The sequence below is a fragment of the Panthera uncia genome, chromosome C2 (assembly GCF_023721935.1).
Source record: "Panthera uncia isolate 11264 chromosome C2, Puncia_PCG_1.0, whole genome shotgun sequence".
NCBI lineage: Eukaryota > Metazoa > Chordata > Mammalia > Carnivora > Felidae > Panthera > Panthera uncia.
Window position 1 is genome coordinate 151,046,860 of NC_064810.1, and position 15,168 is coordinate 151,062,027.

At 44.0% G+C, this 15,168-nt stretch overlaps 1 protein-coding gene across 1 annotated transcript in view; it reads left to right on the plus strand.

Moving 5' to 3' along the window:
• LOC125921673 (uncharacterized) overlaps nucleotides 1–14,903 on the plus strand; it is a 46,315-nt gene extending 31,412 nt beyond the window's left edge. Inside the window, exons 3-4 of the mRNA XM_049629232.1 lie at nucleotides 3,472–3,621; nucleotides 14,467–14,903. Of these exons, the coding sequence (XP_049485189.1) occupies nucleotides 3,472–3,612 (141 nt within the window). The 3' untranslated portion in view covers nucleotides 3,613–3,621; nucleotides 14,467–14,903. The remainder of the gene's footprint in view (nucleotides 1–3,471; nucleotides 3,622–14,466) is intronic.
• Nucleotides 14,904–15,168: the final 265 nt, after the last annotated feature.

The window sequence follows — 15,168 nt, forward strand, 5'->3', positions numbered from 1 at the left end:
CGTCTTCTTAGGATCTCAGATCCTGATTCTCTCTGATGGAGGCCCTTCAATCCACTCTGCTTATTTGTCTCTTTCTTCCATGCCATTCCAGTCGGCTCTGGTCACTGTTTGAAACCTCTTCACAGCTAGAACAGCTCCCTTTTCTCCTGATTCACTCTTCCAGAGTTGTTAACCTGGGCACATCTTTTCTGTATTGTTTCCATCTATCATGGCCTTTAATGTCTTAATTTTCCCCTTCAGATCTGTCTAGATTATAAAATTTTAAACTTTCTTTTATTTACCCTTTTAAAACCTGTCTCTTTTTTTTTCCTTCTAGGTTAATCGATCTTTCTTTCGTCATAAGACTAATTTTTGAAGGATTTGTTACTGCTTAATTTTTTGATGTTAGGGTTTCAAGCATGGCCTTTTACAATCATTCAGGATCTTTTTTGCCTGCAAGAATTTCCTTAAAATGTTTCTTGCTCTTATCCCCAGAAGGTGCCACATTGTCTTTATCATCACCCTCATTTATTTTTATTTGTTCTTTAAAATAAAACTGACCTTTCAATGGGTGAAATCTCAGCGTGGGTGGCTGAAGTCCAAAGGCATTCTTAGAACTAAGTAAAATGCAAGTTCAGAGTCACCTCGAATACACACGGTGGGCAGTTTCTTTGAACCCATGGGCAAGTCCCTTAAACTCCAGCCCTCGCCGTCTGTCGTCCTAAGTACAGGGTGCCTGGCAGCTTGAGAGCAGCTAATATTGTCAGGCTCGTAAATGTCTAAAATAATCTAATACCGCCTCCAACTCCTCTGTGACTCTGGTTCGAGTAGCAGCAGCTGCGTCCCGAGACCCTTCCCAGGCAGCCCTCTGGGAACTTGCTTATCACCTGAGTGGGTTGTGTTATACCCGAGTTCTGCTTTAACCGTTCTTCGCAGTACAAAGCAGTCATAAGCCGCAGTGACTGACCAAGGCCAGCACTTACTGAAAGCAACTTCCAGCTTCTAACTAGACTGTATGAGATAAACACCAGCCAGGTACAGTGTGAGCCCCTGCAAGCCATCAGGCTCGGAAACCCACAAGGCCGACTCTTAAGACCCACAAGGTCTTAATGTCGACTGTTCCTTCTCGAATGACACTCACAGAATCTTTCTTAAGATTCATGGTTCAATATTTAGATTTTGAGGCTTGAGGGAAGCCACATAAATAACACCCAGTAGTAAACAGAAAGGAGTCAAGTATGCAGAGATGAAAATAACGTCACTTTTTTTGTGATTGGCCAATGCAGAATGTGGCTTCTGTGTGCAAGCGTTTGAGCTTCCAAATATAAACCTAAGAATTAGAGGTTGTGCCCGGTTATAGCCATTAGTGGGCAACCCAAGAATTTCCCCCTATGAAAGTTTGCTCTTGCCTCTGTGAAACTCTCCATGGGGACATGAGCCAGAACTTTTACCTGTCTCTGTGTAGCCTGGCTCCCGTGAGAGAAGCAGAAATGGACTAAGCTCAAAGAGATTGCAATCCATTGAACAATACGGGAATATTGCTTTACTTGGCATTTATCTGTACCTGATGAGGTTGAGTATCCCTTTCCACACAGCCAAGAACAAGTGAGAGAGTGCTTTGACCTGGGAGAATGCCCCTGGTTTTTTACCTGCCTGTTCTTCTACTGGGGGCCACGAACATAATTCACAGAAGCAGCACGCTCCAAATTCCTTGAACGTGTCGACAGCTTTAATTAATGGCAATTTTAGCATGGTAGCATCTGCATAATTGTGTATTATTCACAATCCTTTTGGAATCGGAGGGCTAACGAATAGTGGCAAGATCTTACCTTTATAAACAGCTGCATGATTTACAAATAACTGTTACACGTATTGCCTCATCCTTTGCGATGATCCCTAAGGTAGAAAATATTGCCCCCTGTTTGTTTGTTTTTTTTTTTTAATGTTTATTTTTGAGAGGGAGTGACAGAGCATGAGCAAGGGAGGGTCAAGGAGGGAGAGGGAGACCCAGAATCTGAAGCAGGCTCCAGGCTCTGAACTGTCAGCACAGAGCCCGACGTGGGGCTTGAACTCACGAACCGTGAGATCGTGACCCGAGCCGAAGTAGGACGCTTAACCGACTGAGCCACCCAGGCGCCCCGCCCCCCTTTTTTTTTAAGTTGTTATTTTTTGTTTGGAGAGAGAAGTGGGGGAGGATAAGAGAGAGTGGGAGACAGAGAATCTCAAGCAGGCTCCATGCTGTCAGCACAGAACCCGACGAGGGGCTCGAACTCACGTACCATGACATCGTGACCTGAGCTGAAGTCAGACACTTCATTGATTGAGCCACCCAGGCGCCCCTGCCCCCTGTTTTATAGAGAGGAGAAACATTTCGGAACAAACTGCCCTTCTGCCTAATGCCATAGCAGCTAGTGAAGTACAGGTGCGAGGAATGGAATCAAGGTCTTTGGGCTGTAAGATCATTTCTATTTCCACCACGCCAGCCTCTTTTCTAAGAAACAAGCAGATGTAAAAGGCACGTGTTTGTTAGCAGGACGCGGTCACCACAAGGAGAAGGAAATTCAGAGGAGGGCCTCGGGTCCCGCCTCGTTCTGAAAGCGCGCTGACCTTAATTTATATATGGAAACCATTGCCTAGCCTAGGTTGCTGGAAGGTCAGGTCATGGTGATTTATGGGGATGGTGGTCAGGACTCTTGTCCTCTTCTTAAATTCAGGTGATATTGGCACGGTTATTCAAGGCTGGTGAATATCCCACCCCATTGTTTACTGGACCGCAGAGCTACTCAGTAAACAAGTGACCTTTAATGAGGTCCAGCATGCTGGATTACTTCCACTTGACATAATAAGAATACTATTACCTCAGCCCTTCAGAGACTGATTTAGTGATGCTTGGCCAAGGGTGAAGAATTCCTCCGAGTGTAGCCAAAATAATGGTTTGTTAGGACAGGAGACATCAAATTTTAAAGGCAGAGATCGATCTATTTACAGAGCTGCTGTCCGAGTGATTCAGGATGCCCAAAAGAGCCACATTAAGACTGCTCATAAATCAATAACCATCCTAATGAAAAGCAGAGAGAACAAAGATAACACCAAGTTTGTAAATTACTGAGGCGGAGGCGGGCGATCGGAGACGCTAAAAAGCGAAGCGTTGTTACATATTTGCTCCTTTTCCAGAAGAATTGGAGAACATGCACCAAAAGTTGTGGGCACACATTTTGAAACGAAAAAGAAGAAAAAGTAAAGGCTGAGGTTTAAACTCTTTCCCACGGCGTTTTGGTCCAGAGCCACCTTATGTATTGTAATGCTTCCAGACGCGTATAACTTCTTACCATGCTCTAAATTTAATATTTAGTAAGGCTTCTAGATGGTTTCACACTCCTGTGGCTTTCCTCAGAATATCCTGTCTTCCAGGAGTGAAAGCCTTTCTCTTTCTTCACAGTCCGGGTCAAGTATCACCTCCTCATGAAGACTTCTCTGATTCCCTTCTTTCAGATAGAGTCAATGTTTCAGACTTTGTCCTCCGGCATTCTAGAGGCATCTCTCCTGGGGCACTCATCGCCAGACTGGGTCACGGAGCATCCTTCCCTAGCTTCCTGTGAACTTCATGGACCACCCAGAGGGACTCGTATATAGATAGTTACGGTAAGTAACAATGGACTTTGATCCAGTAAACATTTATTGTTTCGATCCAATAAACATCTATTATAAAATAGACTATATATTAATAAATATGTTATCTCTGAAATCATCTTTAAATGTGTCAGATCCCTATAAACTTTCCTGTGATAAAAACAATTCTGCTTGACCCTCTCTTATTTAGAAAGAAGTCTAAGTTTTGAAGAATTTCCCCCATCTGCAAATTTCAGTTCGAACTGCCACAAAATACTGGCTCAGAAGTTATGGCAGTTTTTAAGAGCATGAATTGGAATTTTAAACCAATTATTTTTTTTTATTTGTACGCATTTCTACTGGAATATGAACTAAGGTAGATTTAAAAAAAACGTACTTGGGGGCACGTTAGCATTCCACTGGATAAAACAATGTGACGAAACTGAGGCTATTTTAACAAGAGTCAGGGGCACCTGGCTGCTTGGGCCGTGGAGCATGCGACCCTTGATCTCAAGGTCATGAGTGTGAGCTCTATGACGCATATAGAGAGTACTAAAAAAAGATATTTTAAGAAGACTCAACTTTAACAATTTTACATTAAATATCTACACACTATCAAAAATATAACAGACCATGCCCAAATTCCATTTCTTGGGGCAGATTTTTAGGTAGTAAGGAATATGCCTTAATGACCTTAGTATTAGAAATTTCAGGGGCGCCTGGGTGGCTCAGTCGGTTAAGTGTCTGACTTCGGCTCAGGTCATGATCTTGCGGTTTGTGGGTTCGAGCCCCGCGTCGGGCTCTGTGCTGACAGCTCAGAGCCTGGAACCTGCTTTGGATTCTGTGTCTCCCTCTCCTTCTGCCCCTCTCCTGCTTGTGCACGTGTGCTCTCTCTCTCTCAAAAATAAATAAACATTAAAAAAATTAAAAAAAAATTAAAAAGCATTTTGTTCTGACTCCATCACAGATAGAAAACCGGGAAGACGATCACTTCAACGATCTTTTCCCCTAAAAATTCTCACATGTTTTCGGTGAGAAGGTAATATCCCTTCCAGTTCACCGAGTGGAAAATAAACAGGCTGTCATGATTGTGTTGAAAACCTGTTCCAGTAATTTGCATCTTTTTTTCACCTTAACATGAGCAGAGGAGTTCTGTCTCCTGTACTTAAACCAGTTTTGCAAGTAGTTTGAACATTCTTGGCTGATGCCAAAGCGTGAATGCTATTCAGGAAAGGAAAACAAAATGTTTTCTCGGTCAGCTCTCAAAATCTGATTTTTTTTTTTTTTTTTTTGCAGAGGTCAATTGTGTGTGCCAAGTTAGTGGTCTGTGGACCAGGGGGATTTTATGATTTTAGATTCTCGTTACTACTCCAGTGGTCATAAGACCTTTTACGCTAATAATAACCGTACAGCTAAGCAATTCACTGATGCTTTTCCCTACCCCCTGATGCCCCTGTGGCCGGGAATACCCTCAGAGATTTCAACACCCCTTTCTTGCACCCCACCCAAGATATCCCCATAGTTCACCCCCTGTCCCAGTCTTCAAGAGACATTTCTTTAGCTGCATTTTTCCTGATGAGCCTCTGTGATGTGATTCCCTCCCAGTCGTCTATACTGTTATTTCCATCGTCCTATTTAAAACAAATGCTGCCATAGTATCCCTGTCTGTTGCAACCACTGGGCTGTGAACATCATGAAGGCCAAGACCCAGTTACCCCCGGCCACTGAAGTATCCCCAGCACCCAACACAGTATCAGACACATTCTGGCCAAGCTCTGCTGCATAGAAATTCAATATGAACCACGCCTGCAATTTAAAATTTTCCAGAAGCCACATTAAAAAAGTAAAGGCAAACAGGTGAACCTAATTTTGAGAATTTATTTTATTTATAATAATGTATTTAACATGTAACCAGGATAAAAAGATTATTAGATGTGGGGCCCTCTGTTTTTTTGTTTTTCCTGAGTCTTCAGAATCCTTCCTTAGTTTACACTTACCAGCATATCTCTTTCTGGGGTAGCCACTTTTCAAATGATCAGTGGCCTCATGTGGCTAGTGGTTACATGTTGGGCAGTCCAGTTCTAGACTATCAATAAATACCTGTTGAAAGCATGGAAGCTACAATCTGTTGAAGGTAGAGGTGTGGTTGGTGTCTCATCTACCCATCCAGCTCCTCTCAGATCTTTTTCATATTCTCCGGGTACGTGGTCCCAGCTTTTGTGTGCTTTGCAGCCGTCCAGCCTGTGGATGATTGCCCTGGGTCGTGGGAGTCCTTTTACTACACAGAGAACTGGAGGCGTCTAGGAGTTTATATCCCCTGAACCCCCCCCCCACCCCCCAGACCACAGGCACCCCATATAGCCTGCCAGTGACTGGAATGGAAGGGCGAAACCCAAGCTCTTTTGCCTCCACGGAAGGCACTCTGAGGTGTGGTTCACACTCCAGAGCTCACTGTTGATCAGGCTGAGTCTCAGAGTTTGTCTGCAGTCACCTCCTGGCTTGACTTATTCCTCTTCCCTACCTGACTCCCCTACTGTCTTGCTGAGTTCTCCGGGAGGCACTTTCTTAATAAAGCACTTGCTCCCAAATCCTTGGCTCAGAGTCTGCTTCTGGGAAAACTCAAAGTCCTCAAAGTATACGACATTCGTAAATGCACAGTTGTTGGTGTTGCAGTGGCTTAGGCACATTTGGATTCCACGTGTATCTGGGGTAACGATAATGGCCGCTGTGTCTCTCCTTGTCTCAGATACAGCACCCTCTTGAAAAAAATTCAAACCATATGAAAAAGGTGAAAAATCTAAGTGTTCTATCCCCTCCTCCTCTTCTGTAGTAACTGCTGCAGATTTTTTTTGGTGTATCCTTGGATAAATTTCTTCTGCAAATCCAACAGATAGGCATAAATATGACATATTCACAAAACATATTTTTCCTTTTATAGATAGGGTCAGAAATATTCTTCCGCACATCGCTGAGTCCCTCTGTATTTTCATAAACGACTTTTCACATTTTTTATGACTGCCTGTTCAACTTTATGAATGTGTTCAATTTACCCCTTTTCTTCTTTGTCTATTTTAACTCTTAATTTGCTTCTAGTCCCTGTTACAGAGTCAGTATTTTTAGGTCTCTGGTGTGATCGTCTATTTATACACTCCATTCTTGCCAGCTAATTTCTACCAGGAATATTCAAGTGAAAAGGGATTTCAGCTTCTGAGTCCAAACGTGCCTCTCTTCCTACGGGGCAAAGGTTCTAGATCTGGGCTTCCGTTAGGCTCTGATCTCAAATGCGTGCTGTTATTGTGCACCTGCGTGTATTTCTGGAAAGAGGGATCAGAGATTGCATTAGAATCTCAAAGACATCTGTGGCATTCAGGTGTTGGAATTAGATGTGCAAATCCACACCGTGTGATATACTGTGTATAAATCTCTTGCAGGCCTGTCTTATCCACCCCCCCTCGTCAGATTAACATTTAATGAAGTAACAGCTTTTCAGTTAGTCCGTATAGCTCAGAGGCTGGCATCTAGCCTCACCACGTTCCCATCCCCCTGCTGCCTCGTTCGGTAGCACAGAGAATGCAGTCATTAATAGTTTCTGGGAAATTGACCATGTTTTCTCTCTCGTATTTATGCATTCTCGGTGGAACACGTTCAGTTTTCTTCTGCTTGCGCCTCTTACCCTCTTTGCTTTAATCCAGTGAAGTGAAGGACAGAAGATCCTTTTCTGTAGGGATGGCACATAAATCATTTTGGACCAATTGTACAAACTCAAAGGTGTTGAACAGGAGCCAGAGTGGACGTGAGCATCCCCTAATCCCATGTCCTTATTAGAGCATGGTTTCAGCCGCCTGGAGTTCTAGGCATCATCACCCCCACTCAGAGCCAAGGATACTAGGCATGTGTCTGGTTTTTCCTGTCTCTTTGGTCATTGATATTCCCTTGTTCAGAATTCCAGATTAATTTGGAAGTTTTTTTTTTTTTTTTTTTTTTCTTAAACAGCGGGTAGCCAGACCGTTTGCTATAGTCTGAATATTTGTGTTCCTTAAAAACCCATATGTTGAAATCCTAATCCCTGGTGTGATGGTATTTCTACACTACCCAGATAAGGGTCTTCTGTCATAGCAGCCCAAACTGGCAAAGACACCATTTGGCTTTAGTCCGTGAACGCTTGTGTCTCCTTCAGTGTTGAACTGCTTGGGGACGTGAGAGTTCCCTACCTTCTGCACCGTCTGGGAGACTCTGGGGCGCATCTTGTGATGGGTGAGATGCTAACGGCAGGGTCCGCCGACGATGCTAGATGATCACGTCAGTGAAGAGTGCGCTCTGTCAAGTTCGGTCACCGAAGCGCCACCGCAAGGTGTTGAAAGTGGCGGGGGAGGCCTCGCCGAGCAAGAACGCAGACAGAGAGCAGAAGGAAGGACCATGCCACGCGTTGGAACACTCCCCAGCCTATTCTCCTAGTTCACACATTTTCCCATTTCAACATAGATATTGTGGAAGACACAAGGTGATAGCACACGTTAACATTGAGCTGGAGCTTGTTTGGCCAAATGCATCACACCTTATTCTCTCTTCACGTGAATTCTGTAAGCTTAATGAAAGTCGTAGCCGTACGGCCTTGCGCAAACTCTCTCCCTTCCTCCGGATCTGAGCTACTTAATCTTTAAAATAGAAGTCGGTCTGGCTCGTTGTTTCTTAAATATTGAGACATGAATCCAGGATGTTTTGTCATATGTAAGGTGTGCTTTGCACGTAATACGTATTTGGAGGTTAATTGTAAAACCGGTAATGGTAATAACACTAAAACACTAATAATAGTGATAAGCCTATAAAAGAGCCTTTGTACTACCTATCAACTCGTTTCATATAAAACTCCCATTTTACAGATAAGGAAACTGAAATACACACAATTAGTAAGTGAAGTAATGCATTAAATTGAGACAAGTGATGAGACCCCTGGATGGCTTAGTCGGTTAAGTGTCTGACTTTGGCTCAGGTCATGATCTAGGGGTTGGTGAGTTCGAGCCCCGCCACGGGCCCTGGGCTGACAGCCAGAGCCTGGAGCCTGCTTTGGATTCTGTGTCTCCCTCTCTCTCTACCTCTCCCTCACTTGCACTCTGTCTCTCAAAAATAAATAAACATTAAAAAAAACTTTTAAAAATAGGGACAAGTGATGGTTGAAGCACTTGGGGTACATGCCCTTAATGGCATTGTATTGGGGGGAGCAGATTATATTATATTATATTATACCACAAAGGAGACCCTTTGGTCTTTCTGATTACAGCAAGGCGAATATCTGGTAGTCTCGAGCATCCAGCTAACAATGGCTCGTCTCTTTTTCTTTAAAGAAAGAGAAATTGGTCCTCAGGTTCAAAACCTTTTGTAGGTGGCTGGACTCAGACTTTAATAACATTGTTTTACTTTTTCTTGTGATTGGTTTTCCCATTGTATATAGGGGATGGGATGCTGGTTTTTCGTTTAGGTTAATAATACAGTTATTTTCTTTTTAAATCAATTGATTCAAGAATTAATCAATTTAAAGACAATTATGGCATACATAATAGTGACATGGCTAAGGCAAAAATAATGAAGGAGGCCTACAAGGCCCTGAAGTTTGGACATTTCCTCTCACCTGAATCTTTCGGGGTTCTAGAATATTCTGTGATGGGAGTGTAACAACAGAAGACCATGAAGTTGCTAGAGAGCCTGATCCTCGCTGTTGGAAATAAATTGTTTGCCAGAAAAAAAGAAATAATTGTCGTCACTAGGATATGTTGCTCAGAGAAAATCAAGGTGGTTCTGCCGCATCTTGGATGATGATCTCGCCTACTGCGTGCAAAGCTGAACCATGATGGCACCGTGATCTTGGACTTCCAGCCTCCAGAAGTGTGAGGAAACACGTTTCAGTTATTGAAGCCACCCAATGTGTGGCATTCTATTATGGCAGACTGAGCCGGTGAGCACCGTGGAGGACTGAGAAAGTAATTCAGAGCTTCTCCAGCAGCTTGTGGGAGCGTCTCAAGATGGAGGTACTGAGGATCCAAGAAGAGGGTTGTGTCGGATCTGGAGGGCGGTGACCAAGGGGGAAGAACAGGAAAGTTAATGAGCCCAGGTTGTCAGGGAACAGAGTAAGATGTAGATAGAAAAGCTTTGCATCAGGAAAGTGAATGGAGTCAGGAACATAGAAGGAATAATATGAATCAAAGCGTAAAAACGAGTGACGTATTAGAAGGAAGAACTCAGGCTAAGAAACATTTGATGAAATATGTTAGAACAGTGCCTGACTCTTACCACTGTAGTATGAGGAAGAGGAGTTCAAGAAAAACCCATCAATAAGAAGTGATCATCAGAAATTTCCAGCATAGCACAGTGATTCTCCAGTGGCCTTACCCTCCAGGGCATTAGGTTCTGCCCCATTGTTATCTCAATTTGGAACATTTAGTAGAGAAGAGTGCTGTTGACTGCTGGCTAAGAGAAGTTCCTTTCCTTTTCTTGGGACAGCTATCTTCTCAAACTCCAGAATAATGTAAAGCATCATCATCCCAATGGAAGCCTTTCAGAGTTCAAGGTTGAGGCTAAGATTGAAGCTCCTGGGGTTGCCTGCCAGAGAAAAGGCCCAGAAACACCCCTTTTTCCCTTCTGTCTCTACTTTTGCTCACCGTTGTGTCGGTGGAGCTCATCCATTTGTATGGACATATTTTTAACGCTACTTTCTGCCTGCCTCGCCTGCCTTCCTTTTCCCATGAGCCCAGGGCCATCCTTAGCAATGCATAAGCGTGTTAATGGGCATGCGTTCTTGCCCTCCCTGATTGTCCCCTTCCAGGTATAATTATCCCATTATGCCCACAGGCATCCTGAGATGGGGAGCCATGAGTTGTCCATGAGAGCAATCTCCCTGTGAAAAAGTAAGCAGTTTTTTTTTTCATGCAGTGAAATATACACTGAGAAAGTGATTTAACTCGTGGTAAGTTATCATATTACAGTGATGCTCAAGGAAACCCCTAACCTTTTAGGCACCATATCCCTTTTCTAATGTGGATGTGTCTAATCACTTGAAGAGAAAGGAGAGAACGCATAAAGGGAGAACATCCTTTTCTTCCTATGTCCTTTAGACTCAGTTATTTAATGTCTTTCATTTTGCCCCTTCCTTCCTTCCTTGGTCTGCGATATTTTGATGACAAGGGTAGCACCTTATTAGGTTTTAGTTAATGTAAAAGGTTTTAGGCCATCGCTGTAGGAATGGCTCACTGTTTCGACACTAGAATTCAGGAGATTAGGCAGTGGCAGCCCTTAAGGAGCTCAGGTGAACATCGGAAACTGTATGTCTTGTAATCGGTTGCTCCCAACAGCTCAAGCGGTGGGTTGTGGGGCCACAGGAGAGGAAAAGATTAATCCGGTTTCCATCTGTGGAACGTTTAGAGAAAGGCGATGCCTGCACAAGTAGTCATTACATCCACAAGGAAGTTCTGCTTAGCTGAATGTCACATAGCTTTGAGATGCCCTTCCTCTTTGCCTCGTCACTGCTTCTCTGGGTGGCCTTGGTCAAGTATTGCTTTTTGAATCTCCTTTTTCTCACGTCTGATGGGAACGATTGCTCCTCCAAGCCCTCCATTTCATAACTTCACTGTCGCAGGGCACAAGTGTTTGTGAAAATTAAAGTGTTACAATTCTTTGGGAATCCAGCCCCTTGGCAGGACAATGAAATCTTTTCCTTTCTTTTCCTGAATGTCTTGGGAACGTTAAAGGGAAGTAATAAGAAAATTCAAGTATCTTATTATCAATATAGAGCAGTAGATTGACGGGTGGTAAATCAGTGTCCCAAGAACAAATTTCAAATAGCAGAGTCAATAACACACCTCCAATACTAATAACATTTGGTGAAAAGCTCAGCATCCCTAATGAGGAAGAGCCCGCTGCTTGCATGGAGATTAGCGTGACCGTGTAAGGCCCATTACTTCTCCTATTAAAAGAGAAGAGCCCAAGCTGTGGATTAGGAACCTCTCTTGTGTCTTCTGGCTTACCAGATCCCTGCAGCAGCTTGGAAATAACCTTGATTTGCAACTTAACCTGTCTAGTTGGGAAGGTCAATGCCAGGGGACACTGGACTTATCCTATTCCATGTCAAGAAGGTAATAGGTGACAATCCAAGTATGGAGGAGGTGGGGTGCCTTTGGTTAGATTCCCTAGAAGCGGAACCCAAGAAAGGATGCATATACAAGTGATTCATGAAGGAAGTGCTTCTAGAGAAAACCAGTAAGGTAGTCGGGGCGAGGAGTGAAGGAAAGCAAGTAAAGTCTTACTTACAGAGGGTGGTTCTTACCCTGATCCCATGGAGTAATTCTGGAGTGTAAGCTAGACCACAAAGAAGTCATACCACAAGGAAACCATACCCCAAGGAATGGCAGATCAGGTTGACTGGAAGGCTGCCCAGGATAGGGGGAATAGAAATTCCTAGGCACTCTGGCTCTTCTCGGTGTGGGCATGTGGGGCTACAAAATCTTGAGGACAGGCCTTCATGAGATGGGTATCAGCTGTTGGAAGCAAAAGGACGCTAAAGGGAGTATGGGTGCAAAAATGGTAAAAGGGACCCAAACAGATCTAGATGGAGCAAACTTACTGTGTACTAAAAGACTAGCACCCAAAGCGTGTGGCAAAGCATCTTGGCTAATAACCCAAATCGGGGCATGGGGATTACAGAAGAAGGCAACATGACGTCCAGGTTGGCAACTGAAAAATGGACATGTGGAGCAGGGAGATAGGCACTACCCGTCGGCTTCCAGACAGGACTCGGTCCTTAGTGGGACTGCTGAGCATAAGTCCACGTGTCTCACTTAGGGTCCCATGAGTGTCTGCCATGGTCAAGGCCGGGATACAATGTCCACTGTAGATACAACGTACATCCCGGGCGGAGGGGAGGCTGGCTGAGTCACCCGAAGATAGGATCGGGCTTCTGAAGTTTGTTCCCAGGTTAGGCTTGTCCCTGAGCCTGGCCAGAGGCCGGGAAAGGAGGGGACACTAGAATACGTGCTATTCAAGCTAGTAGTAGCCTCCCTAGATTTGGAAACAGGCAAGATGCTCAGAAGTTGTGGTAGAACTAGGTGTTTCCTTGTTGCTGTGTGCAGCAAATGTCTTCACGGTTCAGGTTTTTGTATTCATGTTCCAAACTCATTTTCACTGTCTTCCTTTTATTTGATTTTTTATTTCTATCTTGTACCTACTTTTTTTAATGTTTATTTTTGAGAGAGAGAGGGAGGGAGAGAGAGAGAGGGAGAGACAGAGGATCCGAAGCAGTCTCTGCACTGAGCACAGAGCCCGACGCGGGGCTCAAACTCGCAAACCGTGAGATCGTGACCTGAGCTGAAGGTGCACACTTAAACTCCTGAGCCGCCCAGGCGCCCCAATTTTGTATCTACTTCCAATATGCTATTTTGCTAAACGTCCTTCTAAGTGACTTTGCCAGCGCAGAGACATTCCTGTACCGAAGCGAGCTTAGGCAAGGGAGCGACACAGGTCCCTGAGCTACATAATAGGCTCTCCGAGCCGTTTTTCATCTGTATAATGGGGACAAAACCACCTACTTCACAAAGTGACTGTTAGAGAGCAGATGTTCGGGGGAAAAGTAATCTCAGACGGCTAAAAAATAAAAGAGGCAATAAGCGCGTATTTTTCATTGAAGTGTCATTTCCTCAAATGAGAAGAGAAGGAAGTGATGCGCCAGGTAGGGTTTTTAAGCTTTCCTGGGTTGCAGTTCAGTAGAAAACACCATTGTGCCGAGGGTGGCTGAGTCTGCTCTGCATCTCACAGGTGACAAACTGCAGAGCTCTGGCAGAGTAAGTGAGGGTTGCACATGTGGACAAATAATATGATTCATGATGACTGAGTCACAGGTCGGATGGCGAGGTAGTAAACAGCCAGATCCCCTCGTAACTAGAATAATTTGTTCCCGTAGTTCTTATTTATCTCAGACTCTGTCTTGCTGCCCCAGGGTGCTTGTTTCTTACTCTGTAATATACAGATAGGGTTGTCATTTAATGTGAATTTTAATTTCCTGTCGATGAATTATTATGATTTCATTTAATCTGAAAATGATGAAATAAAACGTTATTTCTGTGACCGAAAATGCAACGAAATGTACCGATGTGTTGTAGCAGAATATGTGACTCTCGTCTTCGCGGGGTTCTGGCTTTCCTAATTCAGTCCACAATGCACCGTCCTGACAGCTGCTGGGGAAACACACCTCCCTAGCCCTCAGATGGCCCTGGGTGTACATTCAGGGAAATTGTTCAGTCAGGTCGTTTTCCACTGAGGAATGGAATCAGTGATAACAGGGAGTGCTCGATAAATTCCACCTCCTCTGAGACCATAGAGGGAAAATACTTCTGTTCCAATGAGGAGCGAAGCAGAACATAGAGTGGCTGTGACTGTATGTATTGATTTATTGTGAGCATTTAGTACCTATCAGGTAATATTGCAAGAGAGTAAAGGGAGGTGGGCGGTCAGAGCCCTCTGCTCTCAGAAAGCTTCTGTTCTGAAGTAGGTAGGGCAGGGTTAAAAGAAAAAGGTCTTAAGAAGGGGACACTTGGAGCATCACATTTAAGGGTGCAAGTGATTATTTGCAGCCAGAGGGGATCAGTGGAAGTCTCTGTGGGGGTGGCATTTAGGTACGGCATGTAGAATTCGTCTATGCAACTATGAGAAGAGAGGAAGAGAATATTTAATAGAAGTGGACACACTTCTGTTAGTAGAGGCATCGATTTATGCAAATGAATTGCATGTATAAGAGAGTAATTCTATGTGAAGGGGGGCTAGTGGATCAAAAAACGGTTGAGTTTCCATTGTATGAGTCTTAAATTCCGCGGTAAGGAGTTTCATCTTTTTCTCTAGGTGGTTGGCAATCACTGAGGCTTCGAGAGGGAATACAAAATCTGTTCGTCGTGTGCCACGAAGATGAATCTCGTGGAATCGGGTGGGATAATGTGGAAAGTTGGAAGAAAAGGTTAGTAGCTGGCCTGATCACTGAGGACTGGTCTTCACTCAAATACATGTTCCAGACTGACTAGACTGGAAAACCCCTCCGTATAATTGGAGAAGCAGAACCTAGAGCTGGCAGGATGCGATCCTGAGGGTGTCAGCATCGAATCCTGGCACAGGTGTCCTGCATTCTGGGAACACCAGGTCACTGCACAGAATGTCACCTTTTGCCAACAGCTGGATTAGGAGTTGACAAAGATGGATTGTTTCACTTGGAAGAATCACTTTGGAATTTTCAGATCAGTCTTACCTTCCCTCATGGGAAGAAAAGATTAAAAACTTAGAACTATGATGTTCCTCGCCTGTGTCAAATAAATACTTACTTGGCTAAGTTATATGTAGGGAACATCAGGGATGTCAAAGAGCACTTTTCCCCTTCATCTGTTTCACTCGTCCTCCCGACCAACCCTCCCTCCCCCCACCCCTGGCAACCACAAGTTTAGATTGTTCTCTGTCTTTAAGAGTCTGTTGGGTTTTTTTTGTCTCCCTTTTCCTGTGTTGTTTCTTAAATTTCACATAGAAGTGAAATCATATGGTATTTGTCTTCCTCTGACT